At 34.7% G+C, this 22,572-nt stretch overlaps 1 protein-coding gene across 4 annotated transcripts in view; it reads left to right on the forward strand.

The window, feature by feature from the left end:
- The window catches only part of Cdh8 (cadherin 8), a 346,818-nt gene that overhangs the window by 25,691 nt on the left and 298,555 nt on the right, over positions 1 to 22,572 (forward strand). The window contains exons 2-3 of one of the 4 annotated variants that reach the window (XM_074055913.1): positions 9,660 to 9,781; positions 10,394 to 10,504. The exons of the other annotated variants lie outside the window; for them this stretch is intronic. Of the exons in view, the coding sequence (XP_073912014.1) occupies positions 10,484 to 10,504 (21 nt within the window). The 5' untranslated portion in view covers positions 9,660 to 9,781; positions 10,394 to 10,483. The remainder of the gene's footprint in view (positions 1 to 9,659; positions 9,782 to 10,393; positions 10,505 to 22,572) is intronic. 4 annotated transcript variants of the gene reach the window in all.

Below are 22,572 nucleotides of genomic sequence, written 5' to 3' on the forward strand. Positions count from 1 at the left end.
TTTTATGGCATTTTTGAAAAGGAGTGCATTTTCATTGTGACACATGGTATTTACTGAGTAGTTGGAGCTGGCAGGACTCGGCAGGAAGTCAGAACAATTTGTGTTAACCAACAAACATGATGATCTTCTCAAACTTTTAGACACACAATTTGGCTTTTAAAGTTATATACCTTCCAGCAATTGGTTCCAGAAGCAAAATTACAGCTATTTCACTTCAAACCACATAAGGGACATAATAATTTAATTATGGGTCTCTAAAAAAGTTGTCACATATTTGAAACTTATAGACTATGACAGCAGTTTACAGAAGAAATGCGAAGGTAGAAAAAGGTTAGGGGGTAAGCCTATGAATAATTAATGTCTTCTAAAACTCTACAAAATTATGAGAACACTGTTGGAATATTGGAAGAAAAGAAAGGAATTTAATTAAAATTTACTTTCTATTGTATATGAATATAGAACAATTTATTCAATTAACCTAAATTTAAAATGGCCCTAGAGAAGATCAAGACTAGTTTTTTGTTGCTGTTTTGGTAGGATTGGCATTTGAATTCAGGACTTTGGACTTGTAAACAAACATTCTACCACTTGAGCCACACCTCCAGTCCATTTTGCTCTGGTTACTTTTGAGATGGAGTCTTAGGAACTATTTGACTAGGCTCTGGCCTGGAATAATGAGCCTCCATATCCCAGCCTCCCAAGTAGCTGTAGTGAAATATGATGCTCAATTCAGGCAAAGAAACTGTAAGTGCAAGAAAGGAGAGTTCTTTTGCTGTTTTTTGAGGAAGGCCTTTGCAGTTAAATCTTGCTATAAATGTATTCTCCAGGCTTGGATTTTGGGGGCAAGAGGAGGCACAGTTCTTGAATGTGAAAGTGTGGTATATAATTCATCTTATGACCTAGCAGAGAAACTTTCACATTTACTAAAAAAATCAACATGCAGGGAATTTCTCCTTGAGCTGTAATAAGGAAGTAAAAGTCTATACATGAATGCTTCTCTCCCTTGAGAAAACTTTTGAGGTAGCTGAAGAAAGGATTCTTACTTTGGAATTGGAGACTTCCAAGAGTCCTTGCAAGTGCAAAATTCTCTCCTTCCACTACTGTGTATGCTTTACAAGGTTTTGGCTTTCTCTTTTAAATTTTGTCAAAGTGTTAGCACAAGGAAAACTTTTCTAGCCCATGAAGAAGAGGATTGAGTTTTCATTCTCCCTGCCCTGAAAACTAAGTATTTCAAGTATTAGGAGTGAGTAGCTGACTTCTAATCTTCAACTAGAGTTTTCTTTTTCTTAAAGGAATAGTATTTTCTGTTTCATAATTTACTACTTATGATACACTATTTCACTAAGCCAAATACTGTATGAGCCATAGGTTTAACTTTGAAACTCCAGGGGATATAAAGGCTTATATGTGCACAGACACACACTCACACAAAATTAGGAAGTGATGTTTGGCATATGTTTCTGAGACCATTAGTGAGTTTTTAATACCACTTGTATAATTTTTGTCATTGTGACCACAGTGGCTTGCCTGTTTTTCTCCCATATTTATACTCAGAGAAGAATCATTTATACAGGACACTGTATCCTCTTTTAACCTCTGATGGTCAAGAGTGCAGGTTTGTTGTTTTTCTTTTGAGAAATATGGCAGCCTCGAGAATTGTGTCATGGACCTCCTGCTATAGTAATTTAACAAAACCATGTGTCAAATTCTATCACAACATCCACATCCTACAGCCTGTGACCCTGTGTGACATTGAATCTTGTTATGCCTCAGTTTCCTCATCTAGAAAGTTAGCTTATAAGATTTGTCCTCGAAGAATTCGTCCAAGCACTAAATGTGATATCTTAGTTCACTTAGTGAGGATTGAATGTAATGATGGTTGTTATTATTCTAAGCAGTCCATGCCTTGGGCTTTTCTTTTTGTCATCAATTAAAGATTTCTAATTGCCATTGCCTCAACATTTTTTAAGTTCTGTCACTGCCCAGATGAATGTTGCTCATCTGTGAAATGACATGAGTGGCTTCAGTACTTGCCCTTGTAAATCCAACATTACGTTTCTCTATAATTCTAAGTCATGCAAACTGATATAACATTGAGTCTGGAGAAGGAATAAATCTCACTGAGTAGAGGAAGCAATGTTTCTTTAATTGCACTTTGTCTTCTGAAGGTATAGATGAAAATATATGCTTAATTCTTACTCTTCAATACTTAGAAGTAGAAATTTCAGAATGAAATGATAGATACACACATACCATTTTGAGAGATGACCATTTCTTACATATGAGACAGTCACAGTGAAATTAATATTAATTAAAAGTTCTAGGGGGTGTTCCAAGATCTTTGCCTTTAACCTTCCACCATTCAGTAACCCATCTAATTAGAAATTGTTGTGGGATACTGTGCCTTTGAATTCCACATGCTGCAGGCCAGCCTTAGTCCAACATGAGTCAGAAGAATCATTTTTCATTTGACCCATGCAGAAGTAGTATTATTCCCTTAAAAAAAGGACAGATACATTATGAAGTATTTGTGCATCAAAGTATAGAGTCACTACTGTCACAAAAATATAAATTCTAATGAAATATTAAATCAATAACACCTTATAAGAAAGTTACTGAAAAGAATAGCATTATTAACATATAACAAGTATAACATAGTTGATAAAGAGTTATTATGTTGCAGTAACAGTGCTATTCAATTATCATTTTTCTTTTATGTAAAATTTTAAAAATGTCTCATCTTCAAATCATTAAATCATTTAGAAAATCCTATGATTTGAAATATTTGGAATTTGTCAATATAAAATCTAAACCTAATAGCACATTTTATATATATTGAAGTAGAGAATCTTTAATTCATAATTATTTAAGGATAGTATACCTCTGCCTTACACATACTGATGCATACTACCTAAACCCCATACTACTCCCATAAATGGTTATTAACTTTCTTACTAATGAATAAGTTTTATGATAAACATTTCTGTTAAATTTGTTTTTAAATACAGTGATAGTTAAACCCATTTTGAAAAATAAGTTTTAATGCTTAATAACTCATCAAATACTTTTATTGACTTTAGTTTTATAAAATGGAATGTTTTACAAAAGAAAGCTTATCTCTAGATGGTATATATCACAGCCCATTCTGTAGTCCTGTGCTAGGGAAAATAGGACATCTGATTGCTATTAATAGAAATGCTAATGGCTAACATTTCAAGCGTCTGTATGCTTACATGAGGCTGGATACTTACAACAGTATCTCATTTAATGCACACAAAATCCTTATGCAGTACACTCTGTAATGTATTTCATTTATAGGCATAAACAGATTTAATGAGTTTCTATAATCTGTCTGAAGTCAGCCAGCTGAAAGTTGCTGAATCAGATCTCAAACCTGAGTACATTTTTGGTTAGTTTCGCTCATAAAGTTCTTGATATGTAATCTCATATAAGAGTTGTAGTTTCATAGGTAAAGCACTCATGTTATTTCATCAAATACACATAGAAGTTAGAAACTAATATGGCATTCCACAGATTAATTTTCTGTTCTTTTTCAGAATGAATACAATTGATTAACATGCTATTCCTACGTGCTGACAAATTATTGGGTAAAAGTAGATTAACATATTTACTCAATAGTGTTGGCATACACTATATGCCTTTGCTGAGGTAACTAAGACACACAAAAGAATTTCTGGATGATGTAAATATTCACAATGAAAATAACACCATAGGAATATTCAAGAGGATATTCCCTCTTTAAACTACTTCATATATTTTAAAAATAATTTGTACTTTTCTCCTTAGCATCCTCACTACTACCAGTTTGTCTACATTATCCCAATCTTACATCATCCTCGGAAAAGAATTAACAATCTAAAACAGCTTGAAATGGGAAGGATTTCTCTCCTCATGCCGCTTTAACAGAGCATATAGCTTGAAGCTAATGCAACTTTCCAGGCAGGAAGATCACTATGTAAATCATTATCACTGACAAGTTAAGCCTCCAGTCAAAAGCAGAAAGTATAGTTTATGTATATACCTCGGGCTATTTGTCTCCATGGGGTAACCTTTTGAAAAAAAATGCATACAGCAAGTGGTTACACACACACACACGCACACACACGCTCACACACACACACACACACACACACACACACATGAACATGCACACAGTATATTGTACTAACAGGCTGTTCTCATTTCCCTTTGGATTATCTGAAATTATCTAAATTTTCTTTGGTACTCCTAATATCCATCTCTCCATCCCAACTCCAAAATTTCAAGTAAAGGAAAGAAAGTGAATATTTCATCTCAAATAAAGTGTTACTTGATTAACCCTAAGGTTATATGGTAAATATAGGATTGGGGTAGGGAACTATCTGAGTCAGTCTGTCTTCTCCATGTTGGTAGTCAAATCTGCTCTTTCATTCTATCTTTCTCTGTTGTGTTGGAATCATTTTTCTGAAATTTACATGTAAACATGTCATTATCCTACATGTGAAATTTTTGATTCTTTGTGTCCATGTGGAAATCCTTTCCTAGACTCAGTAATTAGCAGTTATTATTACATGACTTTGAGCAACTAACTTTTGAAGATTGTTGAAAACATATGAGTCGATGAAAAGATACATATCACTTAAACAGTGTGTAACAGTGTTCAGTAGCTGTCACCAGTATGATGATAAAATATTACCCACTAATAAGTAATTGTTACTATAGTTACTGTTTGCAGCACTACATTTGTACTTGCTACTTCTAGTGATCTATGAAAAATGCCACTTAACTTGTATCTTTGGATGTTACTTAAGAAATTAATATGTAAAATTTTCTCAGCAACCATATGAAGAATCCCAGCTTAGAAAAGTGAGGAAGGGGTTCAATTAAAATTTCAGTCGATTGCTTCATCTTTTATCTTTTCTCTGCTATGATGTTATCAGCAGCTCCCCCCTTTCCTCCCCCTTCCTGACCCCCAGGTTCTGGGGATTGAACACAGGGTCTTGGATCTTCTTGGCAAGCACTCTACTACTGAGCTACATCCCCAGCCTAGTAATTTTTTTTTTAAATCACTTTTTGGCCACCTGTGTGCACATGGTAAAAGTTTATTACTTACGATGTCTCTGTGACATTTTTGATCAAACTTATAAAACCGTCTCATAGTAATAACTGCTAAGTAGATGCATGTTCTCTTTTCTTCTAGCTTCCTTCACAACATTTTGCAAAATAGTCTACTCAGAAAAGATGGAGCAGGAGCTATCTTAAGCAGTGTTTCCAAGATAAGAGAAGGATTCATTATGACTGTTTTTAATCTGAAGAAATGTTTAACATATGTCCTAGCATGACCCAAATAGTACAGTATGATCATTGGAGATACATTGAAAGCTCTATCTGTGTGGATGATATTTTCCCAGTGAGAAACTGATACACTTCAAGAAGTTAGGTAAATTTTCCATATGGTGAAGACAGACACATATCTGTGGATCTCTGACATTTATCTGTTTAGCTCCAAATCCTTGTTCCAGTTATTGTGCTATATGTGTAGAAAGAGACAGCCTATAACTTCTGTGATTTTTCATGGTTCTTTTATTCTAAGAGTTTCTGCATCCAGATTTCAATCTTCCCTTTTCATTGCTCCAGATTCAAAATAGTGTGTGATAATCTAGCAAATCAATTGGTGACATTGTTTCTGGCTCAAATCCAAGTGATCATGAACAACTTAGCTCAATGACTCTGAGCGCAGGTTTTTTTCATTTCTAAAATATTTTGTCATATTATACCTTGAATTAAATGAATATATATGTACATGTAAGTGCATATAATATGAAATACCTAGTAGTATACTTCTTATGGTAGATAACAGTAAATAATAAATACTCTTCTAAAAAAATCCTTACCCTTCAGATTACTGCTTATAATTAGATAATATAGAGGCTCTACTAATCATTTAAACTTCCATCCTTCCAAGTCTGTCCTGTTTGCTAATGAAGTTCTTGTCTTTGTCATGCCCCAGTGTCGTAGTTTCTGCTTCCATATAATTTTTCTTTGTCTAATTTTTTTAGAACTGAAATTTTTTTCTCTCTTTATTGATTTTATTAAAACTTTTGGCTCAATGAGTCCTTAGAACAGAAGAAACAGTCTTAGAGAAAATTGTTTCTGGATTCAGCAACTCAGTTTCATTCCTAAGATCAAGTAGGTCACTCAAAGAAGCTGGGACATAAAAACAGTAGTTACCACTCCCCACCCCCACACATGGTTTCACTTCCCATAGTCTCAGTTACTTGCAGTCAATTGCAGTATGCAAATATTAAATGGAAATTCCCAAAGTAAATAACTCTTATGTTTTAAATTGTATTCCATACTGAGTAGTGTGAAGAATCTCATGTCCTGCTTTGCCCCACCGAGGATATAATTATCCTTTATCCAGTGTATCCACACTGTGGATGTTATCTACCCACCAGTCACTTAGTAGCTGTGTAGGTTATCAAATTAACTATTGTGGTATCACAGTGCTTGAGTTCAAGTCATCCTTGTTTTCATTAATGGTACTTAGTGGTATTTTCAGTAATGGTACTGGCAGATATTTTTTTACAGTATATTACAAAATAGTTCTATATTATTTTAATCACTACTGTGAAGTTCTTAGTGCACCTAATTCCCATATCAAACTTCATCATCGGTATTTATGTATAGGAAAGCACAGTATGCATAGGGTTTAGTGCTATTCTTTATTTCAGGCAACCACTGGCTGTTCCAAAATGTATCACTTGGAGATTAAGGGGGACTAGTACTAATGTATCTTTTCCAAGTGACATTGTAACCATTCTAGAAGTCCTTTGACCATGAGCTAATGTGTTTTCTAGCTTTCTCTGCAAAGCCAAACACATGGGTGGCATGATTCATTTAATTATAAGGTGAGAGTTTAGGTGCATCTTTTCAGATGCCTTTGTGTTTAGGAATAAGAAGGGCCTACATGAAGAGAGCACAGTAGTTTGGGAATTCTTAGATGCAAATATGTTTGGGCTGAAAGTCAGATCATGCCTCCAATAATTTTGCAAATTACTTAATCTTTTTAAATTTCAGTTTACTCATCTGCCAAATAAGAAAAATAGTATCAAACTTTAGAAATTTGAAGAACAGCCTTAATTATTATTTGCTATGAAGGACACTTACTATTAAAATACAATTTCAATTTTTCAGAAAACTTGCAAGAATAATGAAAGGATCTCTCCATAGTCATCAAATGTTAATATTTTCATTTGTTTGATTTATCATTTACTTACTACTTCTGCATGTTATATTTTTCTTTTCAATCATCTAAAAACAAGTTGGGAGCTGGGCACGGTTACTCACAAAGGTACGTGTCTGTAATCCCAGCATTTAAGAGGCTAAGGAAGAAGGATCATGACCTCCAGGCAAGACTGAGCTACATGGAGCCAAACAAAACTGAAACCGAACAAAACAAAACCCAGCACATTTGGGATATTTTGTCCATGATCACAAAATAGTTCTATATTTATATCTCTTAACCACAGATGATGATCAAAATCAGGAATTGTATTACTGGTCAGAAGCTATAATCCATACAAAAGATTTCTTCAATTGTCCCAGATGTTCTGTTTACAGATACTCATTGGTTATTGGTATACAGGTTAAGATGACACTCTACACTTAAAAAACTTATGACTTTTAATGTTCCTTTGATTGAAACAGTTCCACAGTTTTTCTTGAATCAGTTTTGAAGTTAGTCGGCCAGGTTATTTTGTAGTATGTTCTTTAACTGTTCCATCTGAGATTCCCTTGTGAGTACTTACATGTTATGCATTTTTGGCAGAAAACATGTAGAAATGATGTTGGGTATATCATGTCACCAGATGGGTAATTATGTTGTCTAAGTATTGATCTAGCCACCTTTGCTCACTTTGTTACAATCTTGTTTCTCAAGTGTTTCCCCTGTAAAACTATTATTATTTGACAATGTTACTACTCATCAGATGCCAGCTAATAGTTTCCCCTTCCCTGGGTGAATTTTAAACATCCTCATTAGATTTTTCATATTTATTAATTGGTATTCTACTCTAAGAAAGTGGTATGTATACGCAACAGCCATAAAGAAGAATAAATTTATTTTGTTTGCAGGTAAATGGATGAAACTGGAGAACACCATGTTAAGTAATATAAGCCAGGCTCAAAAGGTCAAAGGCTGCATATTTTCCCTCATATTAGAAGCTAGCCCTATAAGATGAATGTACACATAAATATATATATGATTTTTATATACATGCTTATATATATGTATAGGTATATACACATTCATATATATGTATATATATATTAGAGAGAAATGGAGAGGGAAAAAGAGAACATAACTGTAAGTGGGTATGCCTGAGAGGTCTATGGGAGGCAAGAGAGGGAAAAAGAATGTTAGCAAGTGAATAATATTGAAACACTGCATCTATGTATGAGGAAAATATAAAACAGTGCACTGTAAACTGTTGAATAATAGAGAAGCAGGGTCATAGAGAAAGAATAAGTAATAGGGAAGGTAATCTGATTAAAGCATGATATATACATGTCTGAAATGCCAAGGTGAAACCTCCTTTGACTATAAATATACACTTTAAAAAAATGAAGGACAAGAAGGTAAAACAGGTCCTTCCCATGACCAGCGGGAGAAGGGAGGGCATAAGGAAAGGGTGAAGGAGGGTGAAGGTGGTGAATGTATTTTGTATTATTGAAATAGTTCTAAGAAGTTGGGGAGGGAGGATGAGGGAGAACCATGGAGTGGGTGAATCTAATTCTAAGCACATATATCAATGCCACAGTGTATCCTCCCTATGCAACTATTATATGCTAATAAAAAAGAAAGGCAATGGTTTTTTGATACCTGTTTTCTGGAAGGAGAAAAATACATTAGGAGAAAGAGAAAATATAGGTGCTGAATAGTCATTTTAAGTGCCTAAAGTAGTAGCTACTTTAAAATATACCTAAGTAGTCAGTTTAGTAGCCTGTACACCATGATTCAGGCAAAGCCTCGAAGAAATATGCATTATGTTCTTTTTTCAATAGGATGTTGTAGTGTTACTTCAGACAATATAATACAATCAGCAGGGATGTGGATGAAACATGCGAATTTCTTGTTCATCAACAAAGTAGGCACCAATAGACTCTAATTTTGGAAAGGCTTGGATTTAACATTAGGATGATTATAGTCTTTGAAATGAAAACCTGGATATTAAGAACAATATAATTAGAATATTGGGAGATTATTCTTTAAAATAAAATATTTGCTTAAAAAATCTTAACCTCAAATATGAAGAAAAAATCAAAGTGGGTGTTAAATAGAATAATATTTTAGGATTTTTAAATTGTATACCTTATCAGGGGTAAAATAAACTACTCTCATTACTGTTATTTAATTCAATTTGTCTTTTGAAAATTACATCTGTAATTAAATTACCATCAAATCATAGAATTAGGTAAAAATTTCCTTCCTTCTTGGTGACCATTCTGTGTGAGTCTGTGTTTGTGTGAAATTTTGAGAGTTTAGAATGAAAGTTGCTACAACTTCAGGAAATATTAATATTATATGACATCATATATTCCCAAGTAAAACCCATTACAGATGAGCATTCTTAAATGTGCTGTGTTATGTCCCCTAGGAATGTGCTAATGCCCTTTTAAGAAGGGAAAATGCCAGAGCATGTCTTTGCTTCACCTGGGTGGAGTTGAGAAGAATCTTTAAGAGCACTCCTCCTCTGATGAATACAGAACTTCCCCCCAGGTACATGTTTGCCATTCCTTGCAGTGTCTATGACAAGACTGTATTGTCCAATTGGAAGACATGATTCTTCTGTCCTAGGTTCAACCTCAGCCTTTATATTGTTGTTTTTCTCTTTGCTTCTGGGGATTAGATTGAATGATCTGTCAGGTCCCTTCTATTTCAGATATTCTAAGCTAAGAAATAGAAAAGGCACTAGTCAACATTTCCACAGGCCTTGAGTTTCTATGAATTTATCTGCAAGGCTGGATTAGGTTTATTTTTCTTTGTCTTGAGGTGAAGGAGACATATGTCTTTAAAGTTGCCTAGACTGAATTTTCAGAGTGATTTAAAAACACAGGAAACTTTCATACATGATTAGGATCAGTATGAGCCATCCGAAGATTTTATAAATTCCTGATAGAAGGTAAGTGAGTGAGAATCCCAGGAGTGAATGAATTATTTCTACTGAGTCAGGAAGGTAAGATGCGAGGTTGTGAGACTGAAAACAATTTTCTTCCATCTTTAAAAAATACATGTATTAATTTTTATTGAACAAAAGTAAGAAAACATATTATTACCTACGACTGTTGGCATTCAGTCTCCTCACAGAAACTGCTCTGTTCCAATTCAAAGGAGCAAAGAAGGAGTCATGTCAAAAGACAAAATGTAAACCAAGCATGCTTCAGAACAGGCCCATGTCTGCCTTCAGAATCTGAGAATTGGATGATCTTTTGGGGAATACAGGTATTGCTTTCAATTTTGTTTTTCCTTTCTTATTATAACTTTAGATAGGTCGAGTCCTGGGACAATATCTCATTCATAATCCTCTATCACAAGGAATGCTTTCTGTGTCTCACAGAGCAGACTGTTTTCTTTGTATGTATACTAGGTCTATTACTTCTTTAATAAAACTTTACACAGGAGTATCTTGGCTAGAAACAAGAGTGCTACCATGATTTCACACAAGTTATCATCTTTTTCAAACTTGGTTCAATTTTCTTAATCTCTTTGGGACATAGCTTTAACCTTCAGATAGATAGGTTTGCTGAAAATAAGTATTGTAGGACATAATTAGAACTTCAGTAAGACAGTAGGAGGACATATGAACAGGAGCTCTGCTGTGTTGTTGGTTTTTGCAATGGTTGGCTCTAATGTGAGGAACAAAAATGTTTGCAGGGGGTGAAGGGGGATTGAGAAAGGAGAGCTGAGACAAGTGCACTCACGCAGTGGTTCTGAGAATTCAGGAAGCACCAGAGTTCCATGGAAGGTTTATTATGGCATGGGAATTCCCTCCTTCAGAGTTTCTTCTTATTCCTTGCCTCTGGAGTAGGAGAGTGAGTTTCTGTTAAATGCCTATGAGATGCTGGTGGCCCTGCCCTGGGGACCACAGTGTTAGGACCAGTGCTCTAACAAATACTGGAAACAGATTGTTTTCTGCAGCTTTGTCAGTAATATAGAGACTATTGGTTTGGAGCCATGAGCTTTTTACTTTTTTCCATCATTCAGCAAATTTCCCTTGGCTTATAGTAGGTAAATTATGTGTTATACCCTGTTGATACAAAGATGAATAAAGCACAGTCCTTGTTCAAGAAAATTTACAGTCAGTGAAAGGAAACAATTAAAGAAACCCACAGCCTCGATTCAGTACAAAAAACAGTACAAAGGCAGTGAACACTGGTGACTGCAGAGACATATGGTAGCAGTACAAGAATGCCTGTGCACCTGGGACCTGACATCCAGGTTAGCTGCTTGTGACCAGAAATCTAAAATGAGTTTGCACACCATCTAGGATCTATCACACTGTGGGACAGAAACTATTACAAGCATAAAGGATTCATGGTAAAGGCACAGTGGAATGAAATGACAGTGCAGTTTGTTAACAGCAAACACTTTGGTGGAGGAGGAACATGTAAAACTGTGGAGGAACATTCCTGCACAGCACCATCCCTATTCACTTCCCGGCCTTGACACTTTACCTGTTAGCCTTAATGGTTTGTAACTTATTATGAAGATGATGATGGGGGGGGGCTACATCTTGATGATCTTTTCCTTTCTTTGCTTTTTTGTGGTACTAGGGCTTGAATTTAGTGCTTCATGCTTCCTAGGCAAGTGTGCTACTATTTGATGTGCACCCAAGTCCTTTTTCTACCTTTTAACATTTATTTTTTCTGGTAGAATCTCACATTTTTGCCCAGGACTGGACTTGGACTGTGATCTTCCTGACCATGTCTTGTGCATAGCTGGAACTACAGTAATGAACCACCAAGCCCAAATTGTTGGTTGAGATGGAGTTTTCTCTTTTTGCACAGAATGACCTCAAACTGTGATCGTCCCCATTTCTGCTTCCAGAGCAGCTCGGATTACAAGTGTGAACCACTGCATAGTTCAGACTTCATGATCTTAAAGAAGGAAAAATATATTTCTTTCATAAATGCCTAAATACATCTATTTTGTGGAATACTTTGAAGCTATGACAAAAAATGAGTTAATGCTTCATGTGTTGTGAACTGGCCTCTAAAGCAAGCTCTAGAACAGCATTCATAGTTCATAGAGGTTCTTTAATTTGTGTTCAAAGAATGAAAGGAACAACTATTGTGTATGCATATGTGTACATGGAATATTTCCTTAGGTATGGACACATGTACACACGTAAACAATAAAAATACAACTTAATAACAGTGGTTGCTTAAGGAGAGACAAACTTCAGGATAGTGGTCTGTGTTGAAAGGAGATTTTTGATTTGCGTTTTTATTATTTGATGATATTTTGACATACCCATATTTTATTTTTATCTCTGCTGCTATTACTATTGTTATTAAAAATAATTTTAGGCTGGGCACAGTGACTCATGACTATAACCCAATCTACTCAGGAGGCAGAGATCAGAAGGATCATGGTTGAGGTCATCCTTGGGAAAAGGTAGTGAGACCTTATCTCAATCAACAGGCTGGGCATGCAGTCCATTTTTATAATCTCAGCTAGGTGGGAGGCATAGGTAGAAAGCAGCATGGCAAAAAGTGAGACCTTATCTAAATAAAAAATAGCCTAAAATTGTAGAGACTTGGAGGCATAACTAGATTGGCAGAGCACTTTCCTAGCAAGTGAGGGACCTTGAATTCATACCCCAGTACCACCAAAATATAATAAAATTATAATAATAGTAATGATAACAATAATAACTGGAGTAAAAATGTTTGTTGCTCCAAATACAAAAAGTGGATTCCAAGAGGAAAGACTAAAGGGAAGAAAGTAGATAGTTCTGTTAATCAACAATGAGTAGTGATTAAAACTACAAAGAAGGTGGAGACAGGATGTACAGAAAGAAAAGTTTTGTTCTGAAAGTACTCTACAATCAAGAAGTTTCCTGGAGTCACTCAACATACACAAATTTGCTTTTGAACACAATAACCACAGTAGAAGTCCGTCTTTGACATGAGATGGTAAGGTAACTGTAGGCAAGAAATTCATTTTCTTGTTCATTGATATGTCCACAGTACTTCTTAGTAGGTGTGCAGTAAATATTCTTAAGTGAAGGAGTCACAGGACTCTGGTCCTATTCTCTGAGCCACCTATTGAAGGTACATTCTTCCTAACATTTGTATGGAGTTCAAGATGGGTGTATATTCCCTTCTTTTTCATTTTCTGCAAAGATCACACATACACACATACATACATATGCACACACTGGCACACACACATACTTTATTGAATGAAGGAAGTGGTAGGGATATATTTAATGCAGTGCTTGGCCAACAAGCTAATAAATGAAAAAACAACAACTTCCTCCAGCCAAAGCACTAGGCACAGTACTATTTCCTGTCTCATAAGAGCAGCTTGCTTCTCCCAGGTAGATTTTTGAGTGGAGAGTTTTCAGGGTTAAATTACACAAATTGCCAACTTTTCTCCAGTCTCTCTCTGGATGTGTTGGAGAGTGATAGCATTTTAGTTTCCCAATGCCATCTACAGAAGAGAGCTGCTAACTCTGAGATTGTTTACAGATGTGTTAGAGTGGGATAGAGTGTTAAAGGAGAGTGTCAGAGAGACAGGGTGTGGTCTTGGATAACTTTCAAGTTTTTTGACTTATGAGGGTAAATGGGCTTCAGCACTGCCTTTGACTCTTGTGTTGTTTGTGGTAACACTCTACTTCTCTTATAAACCTTTTCTTCCCCACCTATAGAGCAGATGACAACATATCCTCCATCTGTTTCCAAATCCCGTTTTAAGCTCCATGTAAAGTGAAATATGTACAAGCATTCTATAAACTTCCCCAATGCTATGGAATTTAATCGAGTCTTTTTTGCCTGTACAAGTGCAAACAGCAAGTAGAAGGTTATGATCACTTACCTTCCTGCCACCTTTGCTTTCTTTGGGGAAATGAGAGCAGAAATTTACAGAAAGAAAAATGTGTACGACAGGCAGAGCACACAAAAGTGCCTCACACTCTGTGTGGCAGATGGTAGTACCTTAATAGCTGTGAGTTTCCTTCCCTTCTGTGCCCCTGCTTACCCAAAATGACTTTAAGATGCTAACTCTTGCAGTTTGGAGAAAATTGGATTCCTAAACTTGTTGAGTGGGTTTAAGGTATGCATTTATATCTAAATATTGTGTGGAAATACTGGAGTTACAGAGGAGAGAATTCAAATCCTCATTCTAGATTATTCAAGTAATATGCACCTTTGCACTCAACTCAGATTTTTTTTTAACCTGTAAAATGGGAATGTCTTCTGCTTTATAAGAATTAAGAGAATTTGAGCTAAACACAACAGAGTTTTTTGAAGAATGTAGTTAATAATAGGTAAATTGATAGAATAATTATTAGAATATTAGTAACAAATATCACCTGGTTTATTGGCCCTTTTCCTAATCCATTATAATAGCTAATGGCAACATCTGCTTGTATGTAATAATTACCTTTGCACTATGGTGACATCTACTTGGTAAGTATCTAAAAATTACAATTGCCCTATGCTAGACTGTTTTAACCATATTTGTTTCCTTATCTGAAAAATGAGAAAAGTATAAGAGTTTATTAATCTTTAACTTTAAAGAAATTGTACCTAGTGCTCATTGCCAATGATCCAGTAAACGTAGGTAGAGTTTTGGACCTAAACTTGTCTATCCTTGGGGAACTACCTGGATCCTCACTTGGATGCAGTAATTAATTTTTGAAGGGTATTGGAAAAAAAGGCATAAGCCTGCATTCTGGTTCCTTCCTAAGAAAAAATTATTGCCATGGACAGATCACATAATATTACAGTGTCCTAACTTTTAACACAGACAGCAAATAAAATTGTACCCTTGGCACAATCTCAATAGATCATGGGAAGGGCTTAATTAATGTTTATAGAGTGCTTATTTATTTGAATAGGAATGCAAATGAAAGAATACAACAAGCACATGTTTTTCATTTCCTGGGCTCTAATGCAATTCAGTACAGTTAATTTATTTCATCACTTCTTTGATCAATCATAAGAACCAAGGATGGTGGTCTGAATACACTACTGACTTGCAGATGCAGGAACTGGGGATCTGGCTACATGTACAAATATCTGAAAAATTATGGGCTAGGCGATTTGAGATGGAGCACTGGTTTTACCTCTCGATGTTTATATTGCTCTTCCAGGATCCAGATGCTCTGCTTCTTCTCTGGCACCAAGTTGAAGGTAGAGAGACTCTCAATATATCCCCACATCTTAGGAGTTTATCATTCCATCAAAACTGGCTGCCCAAACTTGAACACCAGTTCCTTTCTACTAACCAACTTCCATGTCTGGGAAAATTCACTTCCATCAATCATGGTATTGATTTACCTGCAATATTTTGAATCTTCCCTTTTATCTAAAAATAAGAATACACCAAGAGCACATAGCCATGCTTGCCGAAGAATACAGATGAGTGAAGTGATCATTTCAGCATCCCTTTTATTTTTCTTTTATCTATTTTATCTTTTTCCACCTGACTTTAGATGTTAGAACTAGTCTCTAAGCAATTCATTCCCAAGGGTTGCAGAAGTCTTCTCCACTTACTTGCAAGTCTCACATAATCAAAAGAACTTTCTGTCTGCAAGCCCAAATACAGACCAAAGATAAATCTCTAACTCTGTCCACATCTCATCTGCACCTTAAACCTTTCTTTCTATTTCTTGCCAACAAAAGCCCATTTCTTTTGGAATGAAATGATATTGATGCAGTGATCTCTTGTGTGAATATTACTGGCCTCGGCAGCTTTCTTTATGTTCCTACTTTTATTCTAAGATTGGAACTTCCTGGATATCATTTCACAGTTTTAAAGGAGTTTGAACCATAGAGTTAAAACTTGTCAATGTAGTTTGTATATGTGTATGAAAATAGAACAATGAAACCTGTTGAAACTAAGAAGGGAAAGAGGAGGAAGAAGAGAGAATGATGGAGAGGTGTATCTAATTAAGATACATTGTAAGCACATATGTGAATGTCACAATGAACCCCCCCATACAACTAATATATGCTAAGAAAAATTGTTAAAAAATTGCCAATAAATGGTTGGTCAGCAGCCTTTACTACTTATTTGGATTTAAAAAAAATCATTTAAAAACTTCACATCCAATTTATGACAGCAAATACAGGTTTGTCCACCTGTAATTAAATCTTTTTTGTTTGTATTTAATATAGGATGCTCTATGATTTGAACACACTCTTTTCTGTTTTTTTGTTTGTTTGATTGTTGTTTTTAATTCACGTGGACTGGCCCTAGGAATAGGCTTATATTGTAACTAATTACTGCATAGTGTCAGGGATGGTGTATACTGGTATTACAAGAATATTTACAATTAAAATTCAGGGCTGGGTTTGAAGAGCACCTGTTTAATCAAGGACAGGAAATCATATTTTGCATATGTCACTAGGTAAACAGTTGACTTGCATATCAGTTCTGTCCCTGACTATAGCTCTGTCCTTCTAGACATTTTTTCTCTTTAGGTGGTAATTCGTTGAATAATTACTCAATTAAAATTTTAGGGCAGATTTTTGTGTATGGAGGATTATCTGAGCACTGAGTTAGGGTGAGTGTGTATGTGTGCTTTAACATAACTTCTTATGTTTAAGCTTGATTACCTTTAAAAATAATTTCACATGGGTAGAAAAGAGCAGAACAACAAAGGGAAGATAATAGCAATGCTTTGATTATTCTGAATGCTGTAATGATGGGAAATTTTTGCCAATTGAATAGTCTTGTTCTCTAGGAATAAATGCAAATTGATTGCAGCCTGCATTGTTAATTCTGTGAAACCACAGAGGCTTGGGTCATTTGTTGACAATGTAAACTTAGGAAATTTACTAACCTAGACTTTCTGTATTTGGAAAATTATAAAAATGATATTACATACCTCATAGGGTTATTGAGAGAATTAAATGAAGCAATTTATATGAAGTGCCTGAAACATAGTTAACAATTGGCAAATGCTATTTGTATCAGTGTAACATCTAAACAAAAACTGTAAGGATGAATACTTTCATGGTTATGAATTGAGTAACAGGCAATTAATGTTTTTGACATCATCTTGTAATGAGGGAAGTTTGAGACTGTGGAATCAATCAATTCTATATTTGAGTCTCAGGCCCACCACTTACTAGTTGAGTAGTCTCCCTTCCCAAATGGAGGTAATAAGGCTTATTTCTATGGATTGTTTTAAAGAATAAGTAACATGATCTTTCCAAACTGTGTGATCTAGACTAAGAACCCTATACATTTTTAATCCTTTATACATTCTCCTTTAAACTCACTTTATGAATTAGTATCAGACTATGTATTAATACAATGGAAACAACTTCCTCCTATATAGCATATTGGTACTAAACTTCCCAAGAGTAGGGAGAGGCAGATATTTGATAGCCCAGCTGAGTTAATCATTTATCATTTTTAAATTATTGTGTTGACTAGCCTAAGAGTCAGTCACAGGAGTTAGAAAACTACACTAAGATGTTTAAGTAAGACAAGTTTCCAGTATTCCATATCCTTATCTTTCATAATACTGTTTAAATGTAAATGGCCTTCCCAAGCAAAACCACTCAAGGTGCCCTTTTTCATAGCCTGTGGTTCATGAAATCCAAAATTAAGATAGATGACCTCTTATGTTACCTCCTCTGCCCCACTAATCTGCCTGTACTCCCTGTTCCTGGCCACCTAACATTCCACTTCTGTTCTACATACTCACCTCTACACTCTGTTGTTCTGATGACTGGGTTTATACACAAATCTCCAATTTGTACTCAGATTCTGTTCTCATATTTTCAGTCATGGCTCATATGGCACTTTTATCCAGTTCCCCAAAGCAGCTGTTCTTCCTATTTTGTTACCCGTATTCACACAACAGACCCTGTTGCCTTTTAAATTTGTTTCACAGTGCCTACAATGATGATTTTTTTTTTCGCCAGATATATACACTCAGTGATCACTTATCTTGGAAGTTGCCCAAGGGATTAAAATATCAAAAAAGTAAAAAGTTAAAGAGCTGCAGAGGAAAACTTTAAGTTCCAGCCTACTCTTGATGCTACTATGATTCCTCTATTCAATATAGCCATCCTTTAGTATTCTTAGAGGTTTGGTTCAGGATCTCCTGCAGATATGCAAACCTGCATGTACCTTGCCTATAAATGTAGCAAGGTATTCACCCATTAAGTGTATTTGCCCTCCTGCTTACTTTAGAAGATCTTTAGGCAACTTGTAATACCTAGCACAATGTAAATGCAAAGTAAATGTTTGTTATACTATATTCTTTAAGAAATCATGAAAAAAATCCATACATGTTCAGTATAGATGTAATTATTTTCTGAGGTTAGTAGAATCCATGGATGTGGAACCCACTGATAAAAAGGACCTACTGTACTTTACTATTTTGCTCTTTGTCTATTAGAATGGGTAAACTTACAATACAGTAAGTAATATAGACATTATATATGAAGATTTTTAAGAAATCCAAACATTGGTTAATTAGAGGATAAGAAAACCCTTGAACATTGGAAGAATACTTCTAGGTTTTTGGCTTCAATGTTTTCTTCAAAAGTAAATAAACCAACTTCCTTTGATGGTTCTGTTTAAGGATCTAAATCATCACTGTGAGATAGAACACCTGTGATGATGGAAATGTACACTCATACTGTTCAAAAAAACTAACAAATGGTTGCTTGTGTCTTTTTAAATACTTGAAGTACAGATAGTGTATTCAAGTAATTGAATATTTAATTGTATGCTACTATTAAATTGTATGAATGCAATTGGACATACGTGGCTAGTGGCCACATGATTCACAGGTATAAGAGTAGAGTATGTCATGGCTTTGTTAGAGAAGACTTTAACTTCAAGATAGTATTACAGATTATTCCTGCAAAGGGATTCAGACTTGCTTTTCACAGGGAATATAGCAGAGATCCTTGAGTCTTCACATTTAGAAAATGACTGTCATTCTTGAAGCAGTCAAACAAGGTGTGAATGCTGATTCTACCATGCATCAAGACCCATTGGAAAGGGAATATACATAGTAGCACTGTCAGAATGATAATCAACTAGACAAAGACATGGATTAAAGATCCTAGAAAGAGACCAGGCCAACATAAAAACTTTACATAAGTAGACATAGCAGTGGAAAGCAATAATGAAAGACTAGTCAGTAAATAGCTCCAGGACAATTAATAATCAACATGGAAAAAATCATTTTCTAATTTATCCCACAAATAACAAAACAGTTTCAGATGAATAAAAGTTTTGGTGTGAAAGGTGGTTTTGGGAAGCATCTGAAAGAATAGCTTTATTTACTTTGGTAGAGATGCATTTGTTAAGCACCAAATACTGTACACCTTGAAGGGAAAGTTAATGATTTTCACTGTGTTATAATTCAGGGCTTTGGTTTATCAAAAGACATAAGGTAAAAATTATAAAAAAGTGGATGTCCAAAATGAAAAATGTATTTGCCACATGTAACTAACAAAGGGTTTTTTTCACTACAATATATAAAAACAAAATTCGTAAGTAAAAAGCAAAATCAGCAAAAATGAAGAAAAAGTAGCATGTACTATTCTTAAACATGTGAGAAAATATTCACCACTCTACTTACTATGTGTTATAGATGAAACCATTGTTTTGCCCCAAATTAATATGTTGAAACCCTGACTTCCAATGTAATGGTGTAGGGCCTTTGGAATGTGATTAAGTATTGATGAGGACATGAAGATGGAGCACTCATGATGGGATTAAACTCCGTGATAAAAAAAGGAAAGGAGACATCAGAGCTTCTTCTCTGCCATGTGAAGACAGCAAAAACGCAGTCATTTGTAAGTCAGTAAGAGAGCCCTGGACTTGCTAGCATCTGTCTCAGACAGCCCAGCCTCCAGAATTGCTTAAGACAGGAAGGTTCTTACTGTTATATTTTATTATAGCAGTTTGATCACACTAAGATATCATATGTATTAAAACTTAAAGTAGCATTTTGTACTTAATGAATTATAAAAATTAAAAATGAAGCAACTTCAAGTGATTGAGGGTATAGAGCAAAATAAGTTGTTATGACTAACTGTGTGAACTCATAAAATCATGTTAGAAAAATAAGTTGATCTTACCTGAAAGATAGAGAAAGAGAAGCTATGCATATAGCTATTATTTACCAGTCTTTCTCTGTGGTAAATATCCTTGAAACTCTCCAAAATGTAATCCCTAGTGTTCAAGCAAAAGATATTAGTCAGCATTGTTTATAATGGCTTAAAGAATCCCAAAATGTAGAAATGAGCCAAATTTCCATCTAACGTAGAATGAATAGATTTGGTATTATTTTACTATAATTTGGTTAAAATGAACAGCTATACATAAATGCAAACAGCAGCAAGAGTGAATACCAAATATCTAAAAAAAATGCAAGTACAAAATTATACATGAGACTGAACTCTGAAGAACAGAAAGGAGTTTTAAGCACAAAATTTAGGGTACTAGTTACCTTACTTGTAAGAGGCAAAGTCATTATAGTATAAAATCACATTTGAGGCTTCAAATAATATGTGTTCTATTTTTATCTGATTGGTTATTTTAGTATTATACTTTAGTACTATAGCTTGGTATCATAAATTTATCCTTAATTTATATCTAATATGTATACTTACATGTAGAAATTCTATTTCAAAATGAAAATGAATATACAAAACCAGGAAACACTATTAAAGGAGCATATAAATTGCTTTATAAAATTCACTTTACCTATTATGAGATATATAACATGTTATTATTAAGCATCTTCATTTTGCTGTGAAGTATTAATACTAGAATGTATTACTCTTCCTATTAAACTCTAATGTTGTACCTTTTAATCAGTATTCTCCTTTCCCAATTAAACAAAAGATTTTAAGTGTTCTTACCACAGAAAAGATGATAAATATTTAAGGGACAGCTATGTTAATTATTCTGATTTGATCATTCCACAATGTATAAATGTATTAAAACATCACATGGCTAAAAATATGTACAACTATTAGTTTTCCATTGAAGAGAAACTAAAACTATAAAAAAGCAAAAGCAAATTTTTATACTTCACCAACAACTGGGAACCTCTGGACTCACTCATACACTAAAGAACGTGCTGCATAAGTGGTTTTTGTTTTCTGAGTTATTACAGGAACTCAGAGTTCCTGTAATTCAGGCTCTTTCTCAATAAATACATTAATTAATATGTTATAAGTTAATATTATTACTACCATTACTATTTCTATTATCTTGGTAGTCCTGGGGTTTGAACTCAGGGCTTGAAGCTTGCAGGAGCTCTGCTAGTTGAACCATGCATCTAGCAGAAGAGGGTGTTGTCATTCATCCCTTTACTGCTGGTAGGAAACTGAAATTCACAATCAGAATATCTTGTCTAATCTACTGTCATACCACCCTGGACATGCCTGATTTCATCAGAATACCTCACCTCATATCTCACAGCTGGTATCTTACTCAGGGAATATAAATTCAGAGTGTGTGGTTCATCATTACATGGTAGTGATCCACTACATACTACCTTGTGATTTTTGCATAAGAAGGAAATTTGATGATTTATTTATTCAACACATGTTGTAAAACATTTTATTTGAACCAGTCATTGTTCTAGAGAATGAGGCACGATGATAAGTAAAGGAAAAAAAATAATTCTTTTTTATCTTGAAAGTCAGTATCATGCTTAGACCAAAAGAAGAATAGAAGAATAAAGGAATGAATGAAGGGAGAAAGAGAAGAAAGATGAAGAAAAAGGAAGGAATTATGAAGTAATGTTATGTTCATGTTTGTTTAAAAACCTTAATAACAAGACTTTCATTTTCTGGTTCCAAAGTACAATTTGAGATTTGAGATTATTAATTTAGTTAATCACTTCCTAATTCTTGGATGCACAGGAAATATCATTTTATCTGATATTTATTATGTCACCACATGTGCCAGGAATGTATGTCTCATTTCTCTCTCCGTTTCCAACACACACACACACACACACACAAACACACACACTTTTAGTATGTATTTTTAACACTTTCTTGCCACCTCTCTTTAATAGCTATGATGACTGAAGTAATTATTTTGTGTTCCTATTGCAGAGAACCTGGCTTTATTCTAGCCTTACTGTTGTGCAAGGAGGTCACCTGGATTTATTCTGTATGAGAAGGAAACATTTTCATGTAGGAGAGGTGGAACTGACCAAGAATCATCTCAATTTGTCCATACTTAATAAATGGATATGAATTAATGGCTCAATGTCATCCCTTACTTTGTAGTCTTAAAATATTTGTGAAGTCATTGAAATCTCCACTGTTTTAAGAATGGCC

This window comes from Castor canadensis, chromosome 15, assembly GCF_047511655.1.
Source record: "Castor canadensis chromosome 15, mCasCan1.hap1v2, whole genome shotgun sequence".
In the NCBI taxonomy this organism is placed as follows: Eukaryota; Metazoa; Chordata; class Mammalia; order Rodentia; family Castoridae; genus Castor; species Castor canadensis.